This window comes from Rhopilema esculentum, chromosome 11, assembly GCF_057945365.1.
Source record: "Rhopilema esculentum isolate cy_ngs chromosome 11, ASM5794536v1, whole genome shotgun sequence".
Classification (NCBI taxonomy): domain Eukaryota; kingdom Metazoa; phylum Cnidaria; class Scyphozoa; order Rhizostomeae; family Rhizostomatidae; genus Rhopilema; species Rhopilema esculentum.
The window spans coordinates 12,234,093-12,252,871 of record NC_142825.1 but is presented as its reverse complement, the minus strand read 5'-3'; the positions used below and the strand labels follow the sequence as shown (position 1 = coordinate 12,252,871).

Below are 18,779 nucleotides of genomic sequence, written 5' to 3'. Positions count from 1 at the left end.
CGGGACTCGGTAATTTCCCGGCAGGTCTTTGAAACTTTTCATGTGAGCTTCTTGGATTTTTCTTTCTTGTAAGTTTTAATTACACTAGGGTATCAAAAGTATTGCACCACCCTGCTCAAAATGGCGGCACTTTTTGTCGACTTTTTGACAATGCAAAACATTTGAATGCATTAATTGGGTGAAATAAGCGAATTTTAGAGCAAACTTCGGCGGGAAAAGTTTGCAAATCTTGCTGACGCCATAGAAAACTTAGTTAAAAATGTATAAATTACGCAAAAACATTTTTATCTGTAAAAATGTAGCCCGTGCCTGAGGAAACAAAATTGTCAAATGAGAGGCGAGTCGCTATAAAACATTTACGGGGAAGTGGTCTTTAATTTAAAAAAAAATGTTGACCAAGTTAAATGCAGCTACACAACAGCTGCGGTCAATCAAAAAAGATTTCTCGAGAATTTTACAGTAATAAAGAAACCAAGAAGTTGGCGACCAAAATAAATTTGATGTTAAAGAGGAAAGAATTTGTCGGTTTTATTTCACTACGTACAGCACCAAGGGGCAGTAAAAGGCATAAAACTCAACAATGCACAAGGTTTTGCAGCTCAAAATCCGTCCACAGGAAATATAATGAGTGTTTTGCACAAATACAAAAGAAAAAGTCACCTGAGTAAACGGAAACCATTTTTACAAATATTTATTTCCATACAAAAGAAATTAAAGTTTTGGCATAGCCAGAATCAAGTCCAATCTTTAACATCGCTAAAAAAGTTTGACTTCAAATGAAAAATGTTACAAACTGTGATCCAAATGGTCGTCCAAAAGCCAGAGAATCATTAATTGTAAGAATTTTCCAGGTCTATTGCGAAATTCCACAAGAATACGTTGACCGAAAATGTGGATCCATTTCAAGGAGGCTTTTTGCGGTTTCAAAAGTTTGCGGCTACCCATCAAAATATTGAAATTTGAAACTGTTAAAGGACGTTTGCTACTGTTATTTTTCAAATAAATGCTCTTAATAGATTGAAGTTTTGATTGGTAGTTGTTTGGCTTTCGACCAATTGCCATTTGCCCTCTAAAAACAGAAGTAATTTGCATAACAATAGCTTTCGATCATTCATGCGCCATTTCTCCTCCTTCAAAGTGGTGCAATACTTTTGATACCCTAGTGTATTTGAAACATCAGATTGGTGAGAAACAACAAATGAAGTTAAGCCCCACGCTGCCTCCGCGACACTCACTTCCAACAAACAATCAACATTTAAATGGTGTGTCCCTAACCCTAACAATTTGATTTTCCCGGCCTATAACATTTCTCACCACGCCCCTGATCAAAAGGGCATAAAGGTTGACATGATATTTACGGTAAGAACTTTTCGAAGAGAAGAAAGTTTCTGCAATAGATAAGCGAAACCTTTTCACAATAAATTTCCCGAAAGAAGCAGAAAAGGAATTTTCGTGAAAAAAGTCCCCGCGTTTAAATTTAAAAACAATAATTTTGCAAGAAAAATTTTAGGTTTCTTTCTATTTCAATTGTTATATCCAACAAAAAGTATGTTTATAGGATAAGGATTAGGTTACGACTTACAGGCTAGTACTTGCTACAAGATTTTTTAAATTTCATTAATGTTTTAAAAAGGAAAATTTGTGTTCAATTAGATTGTTGTGGACAGCTATCTACGTAGAACTCAAAACAGTGTAAAAAACACTTGATTGCTGCAAAGTGTATTAAAGGTGGGGATTTAAGCCACCCAATATTTCAACCAGCCAATCTTTATCAGCTTGCCGATGACGTCAGGTCTTAAGGGATTCCTAAAATGTATTTCGTTTTCATATTTGGCCATATAAATTGGCAAAAGTTTCTCAACGATTATAAATATAGTTCTAATTTTCTTTGAGGAATAGCAACTTTATCAAAACAGACAAATTTGTCACATATTTTCCTGTCGGCAATTTGGTATGTTCCTTCATTGGTAGCTCCGTAGTATTTGAACATTGGCACCTTAATTTTCCCCGCCATCTTTGAGGAAAAAGTGATTTTTTCAAAACGATAGCAAAAGGGGATTATTTTTTGTAAATGCATGGAACTACATGAAAATTTCATTTTGCTTCAACGAAATTTTGCTATAGTTTTCTATAAGGGACTCTAACCTTGCAATGAAGGAAATTTCTTTTGAAGGAAGGCAGTAGAGATTTGATTTGAAAAACTCAAAGCAAAATAATTCTCGAGAAATTCTAAAGTATTCTTATAAAGAGCAGTTTATCAGACCAGGCGTTTATTGTGGCAATTATTTAGCTGCCCCTACCCTCTGGTAATGTGAAAATATTTAGTAAACGGCGAATACCTGCTGCGTTTACCGAATATGGGCATTTTCCCAAACCGGGGGTCACGGCCAGCTTTGGATCACGTGCACTGCAGCCTTTACTGTATTTAACCTTATTCTTCTTCGAAATAACCTGATTCTTTTGTAGTTAAGAAGTTTTTAAATTCAGTCTGATAGCAGATTACACTCTTTTTTTTATAAGAACCAGTAAATTTCAGTTCAGGCTGACTGTTCTTAATTTTTTTTGAAAATCTGAGGCTGGATTGTTCTTAATTTGTTCTCAATCTAATAGGGTGTAAGCAGTGCGAGTGCTAGCTTTTTCGCTCTAGGGAGGTGTTCAGGCCTCATTTGCCAACGAAGTGAGTGAGACAACCTTCATTTGCCGAAAAGTTTGAATATTCGACGAAAAGCACCCACTCATCGCTAAAAATCCTCGATTTTGAGGAAAAACATTGTTCAAAATTGCATTTTGCAGAAGCTCAGCCTCAGCTTGTTTTTGATTTGTTCTTAACTTTTCACCAATTTTGAGGCTCGTGTTCTTATAAAATTGTTCTTATAAAAAAGAGTGTATATAAGATCTTCAAGTAATGCCTTAAAAAGACGGGGGTCAAATCTTTAATCACCACCTTTTCGATAGGATTTTCTTTGTCACTCGTTTTAGGGCAGCCTCTCCTTTATATCTCAGCGCTCAAATTTTTTCGACTTCTTTGTTATTACCTACTTTAGAAGAGCACATGACATGTTCTTCAAAGAGTCAAGTGAAACAAAGGTTCTGTCAGTTAAGTTATTCCAAAATTTTATATAACTATTCAGCCATTATATATCTAGTTTTACGCTATTCGGTGTATAGAATAGGACGGTTCTATGTTGCTACTTTGACTTTCACGTTTAATGCGATCATCAGACGATATATCAAGTTTTATCTCATATCAAACCTCTGTCCTGTGCGTCACTACTATATTCTCACATAAATCATTGTGATTTTCAGAAACAGCATCAGAAACAGCTTTCTCCCTGTGCCAAACCACCTACGATGAAGTATTAAAACAGCTGAAACTGATACGTAATGATTTATCAACGGGCCCAGATGAAATTCCTACGTTACGTAAAGCTAGTGGGAAATATCATATGCTCTCCATTCACTCACATCATCCAATACATTCATTAAAAATAACAGCTTCCCCTCGCTGTGGAAGATGGCTAGAGTTGTGCCAATCAACAAAGTGCCATCTGCGACTGAAAGCTCACACTATCGCCCCATCGCCATACTTCCCGCTCTTTTTAAGATAATCGAAAGAATAGTCAAGTCATCGATTTCATAGAAAGTCTCATAATTTACAAAAATACCCTCACTGGTTTCAGGAGTGGTTTCTCAACGGATTCTGCGCTGCTAAAATTGAGAGATAACATAAAGAGAGCCATGAACGCCGGCAAAATATCGTTAACTGTATCAATCGACTTTTCAAAGGCTTTTGATATAATCTCACATGACACACTGATAAGGTCTTTACATAAAATGGATTTCTCAAAAGACTTTCTAAGTTGGTCATTCGGCTACTTTAGCAATCGCAAACAATACGTACAAATTGATGCTCAACAGTCGAAACCAATGACAACATATTTCGGAGTGCCGCAAGGGTCAATACTTTGACCGCTGTTCTTCAACCTTTATGTTAATGGTCTACCGGGCAATATTGATTCAAGACCAATCCAATACGCAGATGACACGAGTAAGGCAAATCCAATGATATACAAATTACCACTGATAGGTCAAATTTGTGGTTAGAGAAATTGGAACAATGGTAAAATGAAAATTATCTGGCCATAAACGCAATGAAAACCAAATTTTTAATCAGCGGATCCAAAAGACAGTACGGTCGTCACCAAATTGAAAAAAGACCATGTCACTATCATTGGGAGGAGAATGTATCGAGCTGGACGAAAAACCTCGCCTCCTAGGAGCCTATCTCCATAAGCACTTGAATTGGTCCAATCGTTTGGAAGAACTCCCCTCTAGCTGTTAAGGAAACTTATCAGTTTAAAAAAAGCTGAAACACTTAACGACCTTTAAATTGAGAAAACAACTTGCTGAAATCTTAGTGTTGACGCAGGTTGATTTTAACGATCATGTTTATTCACCACTGACAAACATCCAAAAAAATAAACTACAAAGATTGCAGAAAGTTTGTAAATACTTGCCTTTTCCCTTTTAACTCTTCTATTTACTCAAAAATAATTTCTTCGCAATGGAATTTTCAGATTGAAAAGAAAAGAGAGTCCCTCAGTGACATTATAACATTGATTGAATAATGACATAAAGTAGCTAATACTTTATTTTCTTACATTTTCTTGTGCTGCAAATTATCTCGCAGAAAACATACTGGCCAGGTCTTCAGCAAAAATACAAGTTTGTCGTTTTTATATTCAGACTTTTCGTAAGAATAGCATTTTTTGAAATGTATATTTTTTGAAATTTTACAGGAAAAAAATTTCGCGAATGTTATTTTATGAAAATTCACTGGAATAAACATTCGTTAAATGTGTGTTTTAAGGGACTTCACGGGAACAAAATACACTTGCACACTTCGCACGAACTATTCGATAGGGCCTCGATTTGAAGAAACCTCCCTCCAAAAAACAAAGCAACGTTTACATTTCAGTACAATTCAACTCATCAAATTTGGTTTGCAATTCTATAAGCCCTTTCAAGATTTCGATCAGGTGGTAAATTGTGACCAAATTGATCTTTAACCGGCTGGCAAAACGAACTTTGACTGTGTTCCTATAGTGTACAAGAGGTTTGCAAATTAAGGATTCAAACTTGTGCTCATTATGTTAACAACAAGAGGAAACATTTTCACGTATGTAAAACGTGTGGAACAGGCATCCCGCGACCTTCTGCTCAAAGAAACACCTCTTCTGTGGCCTAGATTCTGCGGTCGAGCAGTTTCAACGAAGAGTGGCTATAGGCAAAGGTATGACAATACGGGATCTCTACCTGACATAAAGAATGTTACTGTCATTGGGCTAGGATTAATGGGATCTGGCATTGCTCAAGTCGCCGCTCAAAATAACTTCAAAGTGACTGTTGTCGACGAGCAGGATGAGTACCTACAAAAAGGCATGGTTTTAATTCGAAAGTCTTTAGATAGAATCACCACGAAAAAGTTTCCAAATGAGCCAAAGGGAAAGGAGAAGTTCATTGATGACACCCTGAGCAAGATTAAGGTATCAAGGAATGTTTCTAGATCAGCGGAGGATGCAGACCTGATTATTGAAGCAATTCCTGAAAACATGGATTTGAAGCAAAAACTCTTTAACCAGCTTGACGAGGCAGCTCCAGCCAGAACAATCTTTGCAAGTAATACATCCTCGATGTCAGTAACAGAAATTGCCAAAGGTACAAATAGAGGTGACAGGTTTGGGGGCCTTCATTTCTTTAACCCTGTACCTATGATGGCACTTGTGGAAGTTATTAGAACACCAGAAACAACTGACTCTACATTTAATGCATTGTTCAAGTTTTCTCAAGAGTTGGGTAAAAGTCCTGTTGCCTGCAAAGACACTCCAGGGTTCATTGTGAATCGCCTTCTTGTGCCCTATATGATGGAAGCAGTTAGAATGATGGAAAGGGGAGAAGCAACCCCAAGTGATATTGACAAAGCTATGAAACTTGGTGCAGGATACCCTATGGGACCATTTGAATTACTAGATTACGTTGGACTGGATACCACAAAGTATATCATTAATGGGTGGCATAATATCTTCCCAGATAATCCACTGTTCGATGAAAGTGAGACATTAAATAATCTGGTGGATGAAGGAAAATATGGCAGAAAGTCAGGTGCTGGATTTTACCAGTACAAAACTGGAAATGGCAAATGAATGTCTAAAACAGAAAGAAAAAGCAATTGTTACAGTAAATAACTACTCAAAAGTCATAGCAAAGAGTCAATCAGGTAAAATTCGCTGACATTTGCTAGATTAAATTAATTGCACAGTCCTATACCCTATAGAAATTTTATGCTTTTAGACAGAATTCTGACTAGATTTTGTTGTTCTGATTTTTCATGTTATATATTTTTGAATTCCTAAGTGATATGAAGTCATTTTGTTGGAATATTCTAGTTACTAAATATGCTTACCGATGTGTTGTGAAATGTTTCCAGCAAAATGATTTATTAATTAAAGCTAATATTTCTCCAACTGTTTGCCTGTTGTTTTCTTTCTCATCTACCAGCATACCTTTATGTATGAATTTATTTGATCAAAAGACTGGGTTGACCTGCATCAGTTAAATTTAGCTCTATAGCTTTTATTTTAATCTACCTTTTTCATTTTGCTATGCCAAAAAGTTTCATTTGTTTATACATTTTATAATCAATTACAACAAAGTAAGCTAACTAGGAATTAGTGAAAACAATAATTGCATAATTAATTTGATAATAATTGCATAATTAATTCATAGCTGTAAATTTAATTGCATAAATTTTTTACACATAAATCATGGAAAATTTTAAACCTGGTAACTGACTTGATAGGTTCTACAAAATGAATATGGAGGTATAATTTAATTCTTTGCTGGCTAGCGGTTCCTTGGAACTCCATTGCCTTCATGTTGATGGTTAATTAACATTTGCTATGCATTGTGTCTCAAATCGACTCTGCTCAAATTGCACATAGAAATGTGCACCATGACATGAAACGATAAAACATCCTTTTAATGACGTATGCAGCAGATGGAACTATCTGAAATTAAGTGTGGCGAACCAAATGTTCCCCACAAGTGAGTTAAGAGCTGATTATCTGTGAACAGATCTTTTCACGCATCGATAGCTGTTTTTGTGACTGATAATGCACAAAACAATTACATTAGGGGAAAACAAATTTTGACAATAAATTTTCTCCTTATAGACTGGGAATTTTCATCAACAGTCGAGTGAAGTGCATAACCTTAGTTTTTGCTCTTGATTTGGGTAATTCCAGCCTTGCTGAATATTTTAAGCTTTGGATACATTTTTGTAACACAATAGAAATCACGTCATTTTGCCCAGTCATCTTTTTTGGCAATGTGATAGAAGCAAAAAGTTCTAAAAAAATCAACTCTGCAGGTAACGAGTTATTGCTATCTAGAGTTTCCATGACGTCATCAAAATGGTGGTTCTGCAGTTTTGAAGCACCTGGAATTCAAAGGCTGATGGTCGTAATTTCGGTTGTTTTACCTCGATTTTGAAGTTTTCCATCTTTGTGTTATTGTCATTTGAGCTGATATATTTGCCTGCCTGGAAAACTAAGTATTGAAGGAAAATTCAAGCAAAAGGAAAATGTTCTAATAGAAGTTTGTCTGAAAAAAAACTATACCGAGCTTTCGTCAGCAATGAAAGACCGTCGATTCGTCAGCAGGGCCTAAAATAAAAAATTCTTACAGATCCACATTCTTTATAAAAATTGGGCGTGGTACTTTGCTGGGATTGGCATCATGGGGGTAGCAAATATAGAAACTGCAAACATAGTGCAAATAACATGTCCTAATTCAGCAAATTCTTAAATGAATGAAGTATAAGTAGCAAAAGCTGATTCTTTACAATATATGGATTGAGTTGATAAGAAAAATTCGCTACATATAGCGATGTCTCAATATGTGAGAAAAAAGTTATCGAAAGAAAACTCTTTACACGGTTTGTTCGGATCTCTGTCAAAGTTATTTTTGTTCCTTTCACCTTAAAAACTCGTTTAAATCAGCCTTGCTTCCCAGACTTGCTTCCAGAAGTCGAAACTTTGCTGCTTTCCCCACCTGCTTCTATCTTGTTGTAGGTGGGAATCAGCCTCTCTACATCGATAGAATTAGGGATTGCTGCGAGAATCCGAGCCATTGTCTCGTCTTGTAGAATTCCTCTGAGAACAAGTCTCAGATCTCTGCGATCTTAGTCGTTTATTTCTCAGAATCTAGTGCATGATTGAATGAAATATTTTGTCTGGGACGTCTCTTTTACTTATGGAAAGTTCTTAACTGCATTCAGCCCATCAAATTCTTTTCCATTAAATCTGTTTTTCAAAAAGTTTTGTTACTATAAACGAGAGCCTCGTTACAGATGGCAAATGAACTCTTCTCTCACTGATGTACAAATTGTGCTTGTTTCTTCTTATTCTCTTTGCGCCCAGTTTGAAAGCATGGTCTTTTTCCTCATCTTGTTTGTAATGCAGACACCACGTACCAGCACCAGATCTCAATTTTGGAATTACGCCAAATTTATCATAAGATTGTGCTAGATTTGCAAAAATTATGCTAGATTTCAAATCAAGGCAACCCTGCTCGAAAAAGAGGCTAATGCATGCTCAAAATATCAAAAGTGGCCAGAGTTGCAATTTGGCCCTTTTGACAACCCAATGTACTCATTCTTCATCAACAAAAAAGCAATTTAGATTCATGGTGTGATGGCCAAATTTCTCCATTTTGGCTGTTTCTCGAAACCCCTAGCCCGTCATAAATTGATTTGGCCGGAGAAGCGAAATTTGGCTGAATTCTTGCAGCATGCTGCAAAAAACAACTAAAATGCAAAGGAAACAAATATTTTGGTACAGATAAAATTCAAAACTTTGTAAAAAAGTTTCAAAATTGCAAATGATGAATGAAGAAACAAAGTAAAAGATAACAGACAGTTTTAAATAAAAGTAAGTGAAAACTTTTGAAACCTACAAAGTAAATTTTGATAACGGTATCGCTCCAAACAATTAGCAAAAATTTAGCTTTTTTGTATATTACGTTTAGCTGGCTGCATTTGGCTGCCAACCACAAAATATGTGGCTGCCAACCATTCAAAACAACTGGCAAAATCCTGAAGGTGGAAAGTCCTAATTTACTCCCGAAATGAAAACACAGATACTGGTGTAAAGTGTTTGCATTTGGTAACGATAGACAATTGATAAATGGAAACAATGATTCTTTTAAATAATATCAGAATTATGCCAGAGTTATGCTAGATTCCAAATTACGCTAGGTTTTATGCTAATCGACGATTTTGGCCAATATTATGCTGATATTACGCTAGATTAGGTCACACTGGCACCAGCCCACAAGGGAGTGGCTGGAACGGGACTAGGAGGCTTGCCCCTAAGTTATTTTACGGCCACGCCCTTTGAAACACCGGAAAACATCCCTTTCAGAAAATATTTGCTTCTTTCTGTCCTTATTCATAAACGTATACAAAACCGAGTTAGATAAAATACAAATTCGTCTTTGATTATTTATCTTAAGAACATGCATAAAGCACCATCAAAAGGAACAAAAACGTGTTCTCAGCAGAACTGTTACTGTATAGAAATTCCATCTTACTTTAAAATAGCACACAACAATATCATAAAGCGCAATTGATTTTTCTCCGCATGTACTGAAGCTTCGAGCTCTGAAGTTTCTTAATTCTTCTTTATTGTCCATTGCTTATTTCTTATCATACCTAATTTTAGTGTGCAGTGATAACCAATTTGTGCAGTGATAAACTGAAAATGTGCAGTGATAAAAACGGTGCTTTGTCATTTTCGTCATACTTGGAAAAGGGTCATGACTTTTTCTGTACATACATATTGCAAATTTTAGCTGCTTGACCAACTGTGAACGCCGTTTGATCAGTTGTTTGAGGCATAAAAACAAGATAGAATACTTATAGTTAACTTAACGTTGGTATAAACATCTTAATAAGAACGTTTTCAAAAGCAAAATTGACTTCAAACTACTGAACAATGTGGTCCAAGAAGCAAGGTACGATTGATAGATTTTTTAATTGATCAACGACTGGAAAAAAGACATCGAAGGAACATGAAAAGACAGAAAAAGAAGTTAGCGAAGACGAGGATACAAGCTCTAGCCGCAACACGTGCGATGATTCTGTCAGCCCTTGCTCTTCCATTCAGAGAAACGAAGTTGATGCCGAGCAAAAAGCATTGACCCATTCAAAGGTAGATACACAAATCAGTGACAAATGTATCCAGCTTGTGCCAGGACCAACAGCTAAAAGAAAGCGTGTGCTGTGTGCTGTATGCCTACCGTACCCCACCATACTGAAGCGTTTTTGCTATAGGGGTAGAGTGCCACCAATTTGTCTTCCCGAGGGCACAAAGGCAAGAACTCGCACAATTCAAGAGCATCCACAAAATGAAGCACATAAAGAATGCCTCGAAGCCAAGCGCTTGAAGAAACTTTCATCTGTCGAGAAATCTCAAACTGTGCCCTTGGTTAAGATGTTGAGTTCGCAGTGCCAGAAATTGGCCAACAAGATAGGGTCACTAATAATCCATGTGTACAATGACGCGAAATGTTTGACATCATCGGCATTTTCTTGGCCATCAAGAGTAGTTGCTGCAAAACTTGCTCATAAATTCAACTACAATCAACCTTTCCAACCATACTTGCCTTCTGACTTTGATCTGCAGTATATTCGACCCCCAGTTGTACAAGAACTTTTGCGCACTATAGTCAGTTCTGACCTGCCAAAGTTCAAGGAAGAAATTCATTCCTGCATTGCTGCGTCCATGGATAAGACGCAGAAGGATCATCAATACATGCTACTTAATGTAGTCGATGAAAATGGGAAACCAGATCTCAAGTTTATTGGCATTGGACACGTGACTGATCCTGGTGCCTCTGGGCATCTCGCAGCATTGAAATTGGGAACAGACGATACTGTTGGCTTCGATGAAAGTGATAACTCATCTTTCAACTGACGGGGAAAATAAGAATGTTGGAGAGCATCGTGGTCTCTGGAAGCTCCTGGATGACGAACGAAGGAAATTAGACATCGACACTCCCCTCCTAAAATCTATTTTTGCAGTGCATTCGACTGCAAATGCATACAAAGACTTATGTAAGAGTGTCCCAGAAATTGATCACTTGGTTTTCAATTAGCAGCAATTTCTACCTATTTTCACGTTTCAGCAAAACGAACCAGTGAGCTGGAAAAAACGGAAGGGCTAACAGTGCGTCGTTTCCCAAAGTATTTTGAGGTCAGATGGGCAGAATTTACAGCTGCTCTTCTTGATGCTATTCTGTGCTCGTGGCAAGCACTCATAAAGTTCAACGTAGAGCAATGCGATGCTGAAGGCAAAAAGTTTCTGAAGCTTCTTACCCACAAGGACAACATTATTTTGATGTGGTTTGTTGCAGACCTACTTTTCTTAATCAAAGTGTTCCAAAATAAGCTTCAAAGCGACTCACTAACAATTTTGGACATTGAGCCAGAGGCAGAGAAGTTTCGCGAAAGGGTGAACAAGCTGAGCACTGGATCCTTGCTGGGAGGTTGGGGAAATGAATTCAAAGAAAGGTATGATGAAGAAGCTAATAAGTTTTACGGGATCAAGCTTTGGAAGAAGGAAAGACGCCGACCAGATACCAAACGGCGGGAAAATTTCGAGGGTGCATTTTCGAAATTTTCCCGCCGTTTTCAAATTTTATTAGATTCCAGTCTTACCGCGTGAGTGTATTCGCCATTTTCATCACATAAAATTAGTAATAATGGTCAATTGTCTTTGGACAATCATGATTGAAATTACTTTGGGCTGTTGCTGAAAAATTTTCACTTTTATGAAATGAATTTTGATTTCAGAGGACAAAGATACATTTATTGAGTTCGAGGGTGAATATGAAAGCCTTCGTGCCGTTGTGATAATTACATTGGCGATCACCGCCGAATCTAAGGCTGAACAGTGATTGCATCTTTGACGGGATTGTGAACCATTCTTAGATATAAGGTAAGTATATAATTGATTTTGTCTAAATGTGAAATGTCTAAAGCGCTATGGGTTGGGGAGAGGTAAAAACGTAATTTACCTGAACCTTTACACGAAATTTAGCGATCATTTGCGAGGTGTTTTTTCCATATTATTCTTTGCGATCGAACAGTGGCGCCAATATAGGTTAAATAGCAACGCATGATGATGAACTGGACAAAAAATAAAGTGGAAATTCGCTTTGTAGAGGCGTGCAATGCTTTTTGTAGACAATGTGGTAAAAACACGCTGAAATGGCGAAAATGGGCCTAATTCTAGCTGCGAAGCGATTTTGTTGTGAGAATCCTATGTGCTGATTGGCTTAGAACATGGTAGCAAACAGAGCTCTCAGCCAATCAAAGATTTGACCGCTATGCTAGACAAGCGACTTCAAGTGGACAGAAATGCTTCCAAATCATTTAACCCGTTTGTTAAGATCATGGCCACAGAAAATGAAATAAAAGAAGTTCACCGCTCTATTGCTCCTGACTTGGATTTGGCAAATGTAGCCATTCAGTATCAGGATCTACAAGATTGTGCCGAAATGCAAAAGGCCGATCCCTTCAGCATGCTGCAAAAAAGGTGCAAGGAGCAAGGGATGAGTATTCAGATGTCTGTGTCGTCCTTGGCCGCATTCTTGCATGCAAACCCCATTCAGCTGATTGTGAGCGGGTCATTTCTCTTTATAACAAGATCAAATCAACATGCAGATCATCGTTCAAGCGCTAAACCGTCAGCGATTACCTTTACATACATATGAATATGCCACAACTATGTGACTTTGATCCTAGGTCTGCAGCGTTGAGTTGGATGGAGGAAAAAGATCGTCGGGCAAGAGAAAGCACAAAAGCAGGAAAGCAAGAGTGGTTTAGCAAAATTTTTGCGAACGACGATAAAGAAGACGGAGAAAGAAGAAAAAGTAAGGAGAAAGAGTTGAAGAGAAAGTTTTGAAGACGTTAAGTTTGTTTAACATTAAACAGCGTTGCGTTATTGTTCAAAAAAATTATTACTGCTTGAATGCGATTTATTACCGCTAATTTTAGGCCCTGTTCATCAGCATTGTCGCTTGGTAATGCACTCAAACTTTTGCAGCAGCTAGAGAGTGCAATATTAAATATCACTTAAATGACATGCATTTGTTGATACCAAATGCACTCAATCATCACAATTACAGGCGATGTTGTAGTTATCAGAATGTATGTCGAAGTCATTTGGAGGAAACGATGCATCTACAGTATTCATTCCAATTAACGGACACTCTAAAAGGCGGACACCTCTGATTAGAGGACAATTTTTTCCCCCGATCGTTTTCTGGTCAAAGTCTCATAAAAAACTTTCTAAAAAGCGGCCACTTAATTAGCGGACATTTTAATTAACGGACAATATTGTTTGCACAAAATAATCAATTTGGCATTTTTTCTTTCCAATCAGCGGACATCAATCTGGATATTTTTTCTTTTTTTAGTGTCTAAGTTCAACCCGATAGCCACTAACTAGCCAGACTACACCCAGAGGTGGCGCCAGAAATCTTCCGACAGAAGGCTTGGAGCTTCAGACCGGGGCTGACGAGCCAACATTTCACCTAACATCTCAGTCAACGCGCTCTTTTCGCAAGTTGGCTCAAATGTTGGGCCGTTTGGCCAGCATGTTCGGTCACCCAACATTGTTGGGAAAGATGTTGGGTGAATTGATGGATCGATTTGAAACTGGTCAAAAATGTTGACGGGTGTTGGATGGTAATTAAAATAATCCCTATTGCTCAAGGTGCTGTTTGGTGTTGTTGGCTCGTTTGGCCGGGTTGCCTAACATTTGTTGGCTTCACGCAAGCGCTGTAAACAATTCATAAATGTGAATAGCGCTGCGCACCAAATTTGAGCTGTACTGTACTGTATAGTCTGGGCTGTTAGAACATGAATCGTGCAAATTGTGATACCAGCATGGAAATGGGTACACTGAGGTAATTTCACACGCTGATGATGATGCCGAACAGACCCAAGCCGAAAAATGCCTCCAAGTGCTATTTGGTTTATGAAAAAGTGGGAAAGGAAAGATTTAGGTGCATTATCATATATTATATAGTATTTAGAGAAACCTCTAAAGAGAAGCTCTACTACCGCCAAAAGCCTAAATAACCAAATTCATTTGTTTAATCGATTCTTCATACTACAGTCATGCTGTTATTTCTAGTCACTTACAGTCTACTCTTAGATGCATAAGATAGCAAGAAAAGATGCTAAAATGAAGTTAATGCGAAACTAAAACTAAACAAAACCCACTCGTTAATAAGTTATAAACACTACAGATTGACTACATGTTTCTAAAGAGTAGATATTTTAGGTGTCTTTTCAAGGGGTACTCATCGAGTGTGAAAAACAGGAGCTGTAGTGGGCCAAATTCTCTTTACGGTTGCGTTCACGTCGCTTTTCATAATTTTTCCTTATAGTTTGATCTAATATAGTTACTTCGTCTTGCATCAAAAACATAATATCCCACAATTTTTAGCATTGTTTATTGCCGCCATATTGAATTAAAAAGTATGGCCAGAAATAATTTTGACATTATGAGAGATTGGTTACTTGCTTCTCTCAAGTATACACAAATTCGACTTACGGCCTCGTTTAGGAAATTTCTCCAAACTTCATTATGTACGACCTTTTATTGCTCAGATTTGGCTTTATCATCACAATTTTAGGCTGAATACAATTTGTTCATATTGTTTGTGCTTGTATTGTAGACTTAACGCAGAAATGAGGCTGTAAGTTGAATTGGTGTATTACGTGCTTCGTCTGATTTGTTTAAAATAAGAATAACTTCGCGGGAAACATGTCTAGACTCAGATAAAAAAAAGTTGAAAAATGAACAACATCTGTTTAGAGATTTGAAGATTTAGAGGACAGATTTTATCAGCAAATCAATCCTGCAACTTAAATGGATTAAAAAACTGTTATTTAGTGGTCTTAGAAAGAATTCATAGTATAAAGATGTGGAACAATTAATGTAGATAAAACACTTTTATGATACCATTTGATGTTCTCGTCTATTTTGTTGAGATAATATAAGCCAAAACCATTTGCCGTAGATTCTATGCCATTGGTACTTTTTACTAATGGTAAAGTTTGGAAAGCCGCCTCTTCTTTTAAGCGCCCCCTTTGAGAAAAATGCCCCGAAAAAGTTTGAAAAATGTAAAAGAGCAACCCAGGCGTAATACATATCTCAACAGTTATACATATCAAAAGTCACTTGAGTCAATGCTGTTATCAAATAAATAAATCTAACACAATATTATAAGATGTATTCAGTTATTTTGTTATTTCATACTGGTAACCAAAGTTATTTCGTATTTCAAAATCAAAAAATCTTAATGGTTATATTTTTTCCCCGAAAACTTAGATTATTTCATATTTCAATTTCCCCTTATAGATTTCCCTCTTTTGCTATCGCGGCCGCGTCTTCGCGCTTAATTTCATTGCGGATTGCGACATTTGATTGATTTTTGCACAGTTTTGCGGCTTTTGATCCCGCTATGATAGGCCCCCTTCAAATGACCAAAGAAGTAATAGCCACCATTGCAATTTCATCAACCAAAATAGCAGCAATTTTAGCAACAATCGTCTCAAAAATTTTCCTCCGACCACTTGCTTTCTATCTTTCGTTTTGACCCAGGGCCTATAAATCCTCTCCGCGGCCCTGGGTCAATAGGCCTAGTTCCAAGATACATGACACACGCAAGTAGTTATTTCTAAGATTTATAAAAGGCTATGATAGCTATAATAGGCATCCATTGAAATTAGATTGGCTTTTTTGATTTAAGACATTAGGCCATCGTTGATTGTTTCACATCTTCTAAGAACATCTGTGAAAAAAGCGCCTCTTTTCTATAAGAAAAAGTGAATGAGTTGCTATCTTTAAGAATAACAGGGACGCCGGAGGGAGGGGGCTGGAGGTATAGCCCTCTCACTTTTTGCTGAACTGTTATATTCAGATAATGGCATCAAATAAAATCCGGGGAAAGCTACTATAAAAGTTAGCCAATTCGTCTAGAGGTTCCTTCCCCCCTCCCTCCCCCCCCCACTACAAAATGCGATCCGGCATCCCTGAATAAAGATGCATTTTTTGTTAAAAAACTCTGCCAATTTTTCATTGACGGATGAGTGCCTTTTTGTAAGTTAAAGTAACCTTTTTATCAGAAAAAGTGCCTTTCCGTCAAGATTAAGTACTTTTTTCCAAAAAGAACCAGTCTTCATTTTCGTCAAGATATAATGTAAAACCACTTAAAAAGGGGGTTTTACAAATGTGAATTCGTAGGTCGTTCGCAGAAACGTACACGATAACTACGGCAAAAACTGTTATCCAATTCTCTAATTTCTTACACTTCTTCTAATTCATCAGTTCACGGCAAACGACTAAAAATATCTTAAACGGCTAACGGCGACAATGTAACGGCAAACACAATTCTGCAAGCTAGCGACAAGGTACACGGAGTTCGACAATCTTACGGCAATCAAGACTGAACCTAACTATAAAGCCACCCCTTATATACCTTAAGAATAATACAATTTACAGAAGCTGATGCAATTGCTGCGCAATGATGCAATTGTCATGTGATGTCCTGCAATGAATGGGAACCCTGTGTTCTAACAATAAGGTTCCATTTTCTAAAAAGACCCTGTCTGTCGAAAGACATTTAAAATAGTATGATAAATTCCCTTCATGAGAAAGAACAACAAGTACAGGCAGATATAGCACCTGTTTCTTCAATATGCATGATATTTAATAAAGGGAGTTCAGGTCCCCTCTTTTGTTTGGCACTACTATTGTTTCTGCTTCATTACTTCCAAAATTTTCGAAATATCAATAGTTGTTGGGCTAATGAATTACAGGCTACCGACGGGATAAGATTTTAGCATTTTAGAGACCTCTCAAAGTACTTAAAGTAAAGTCAAATGGAACTGCAATATTCCCCTTATTCCCCTAATATACATCATTCTTTGTCATGTAATCTTGTCATGTGTGTCAACTTGAGTCCTTCTTTATCATATGATCTAAACCCAACGGAATAAATCTTCAATGTTACGCAATGATCAAAGGTCCCTCAACTTCAAACAACTGACAGTGTTTGTTGCAGGATTACCAGATGATAGAAGAGAGCTTGGATTACGTTTCATATATCATTCATATCGAAAAGATATAAAAGACAACTTGTTCTTAATTGGTCACTGTAAATAGTGTTCTATGGAGTCCAGTGTATATTAAAATTTTGTTATAAATTTAATTCTACCGTCTAGTTCTCTGAAAGTTGGTAGGGTTTACACCCCCCCTCCGCATGCTGCGCCCCTGATTATAGAATAATATTTTTCCTTCTATTACAAAGCCAGGTGATTATTACTCGGACACTAGGTTTAAATATCTGAAACACAGAATAAAAGTCAAGAGATAAAAGCAATACACCGGTTAGCCAGTGTTCCAGTTCCAAAAACAATGAAGATTTTATGTGTGGAAAGTGTCCCCCCATAAAGGGCGCCTGGGCAGCGGTCCACTTGCCCTTGTGGAATACTATTGTTTTGCCCATTTTCTTGGCACTTCACCCCGTTCAAATACAGGCTTCCCTGCCCCCAATGATAATTGGTGCCCCCTTCTCCAAAGCAATGGTGGCACAAAAGTGAACAGTTTATTATCAGTCTATTTAAAGAACAAACGCTTGCACAACCGCCAACAAAGAAGTCAGAGGGTTAATTAGATGTGCTAACAGCAATTCTAATCAATGCCTTTTTTTCTCTTCTCTAATGTCACGATGAAACATCTAGCCACACGTCCATTCGTTCTTCTGCTACAGAATCAATGTACACTAAGTGAGCAAAAGTATTGCACAGGCTGAAACAGAAATGGCGGCACTGCAACAAAACATGTTAGCGAACCAAAATTCAAGTAGCCATAGCAAATGTCATAAAAGTTATAAGTTGACTTCGTAGTTGAAATATATTGTCACAAATCGTAAAGTCCTGTGCAATACTTTTGCTCACTAAGTGCATATATATAGTAATAACTTATCTTTGCCACTGAACAGCTTTGCGTAAGTGCTTTATGAATTGGCTTTTTCCTCTGGTCATTCTGGTAAAGGAGATGGGTTCTTATGCTTCGAAGTTCTTTCTTTTGAAAGACCCCTCACACTTTCTTTGACCCGCATGTTGTGAAGATTTTATTAAACTGGACAGTGTATTTTTTGATGAATCAGCATACAACTATACTTATTTCATACCGAGTTTTTGCATCATCAAGGTTAGCTTCTGTCCCTCAAAAACAGTGATGTCATATTTCATATCCAAGAATCGTAAGAACGTTGCGTTTAGATCTTTGGCGAAAGATACTCCCATAAGAGAATCACTTCCAATTTCGTAAAATTGAAAGCTGCATTGCTGCTCCACTTTTTGGAGATGACATATACGCAATAAAGAAAAATCAGCTTAACATTTGTCCATTCAAAATATAACCTCATAGAAGAACCAAGGCAAATAAAAAATATTGACAGTAAGTTATAAGTAATAAAGACATCCAAGCTTTTTCAGGGTGGCTCGCGATCCCCCCAATAATGACCCAGGCTTCTTCTGAGAAATCCATTGCTTTCGGGACCTCTTTTCCTTTCTTTTTTAGCTTTTCCTTTTTACTGTCCAACCTTTTCTGTTTTTTTTTCCGGTTCGAGCCTGA

At 37.2% G+C, this 18,779-nt stretch overlaps 1 protein-coding gene and 1 long non-coding RNA gene across 2 annotated transcripts; both read left to right on the top strand.

The window, feature by feature from the left end:
* The first annotated feature begins 5,002 nt into the window (after nt 1-5,002).
* On the top strand, nt 5,003-6,524 carry LOC135693799 (hydroxyacyl-coenzyme A dehydrogenase, mitochondrial). Its single transcript, XM_065212371.2, has one exon. It carries the CDS (start codon nt 5,151-5,153, stop codon nt 6,201-6,203), a length of 1,053 nt encoding a protein of 350 aa, XP_065068443.1. The 5' UTR covers nt 5,003-5,150; the 3' UTR covers nt 6,204-6,524.
* Nucleotides 6,525-12,833: 6,309 nt separating this feature from the next.
* LOC148959013 (uncharacterized) lies at nt 12,834-18,776 on the top strand. The gene is made up of 2 exons (XR_016144241.1): nt 12,834-12,996; nt 13,543-18,776. It is a non-coding gene; the product is annotated as an uncharacterized LOC148959013 (long non-coding RNA).
* Nucleotides 18,777-18,779: the final 3 nt, after the last annotated feature.

Coding starts and splice junctions, on each gene's coding strand:
- LOC135693799 (XM_065212371.2), top strand. CDS start 5,151: ATGTTAACAACAAGAGGAAACATTTTCACGTATGTAAAACGTGTGGAA.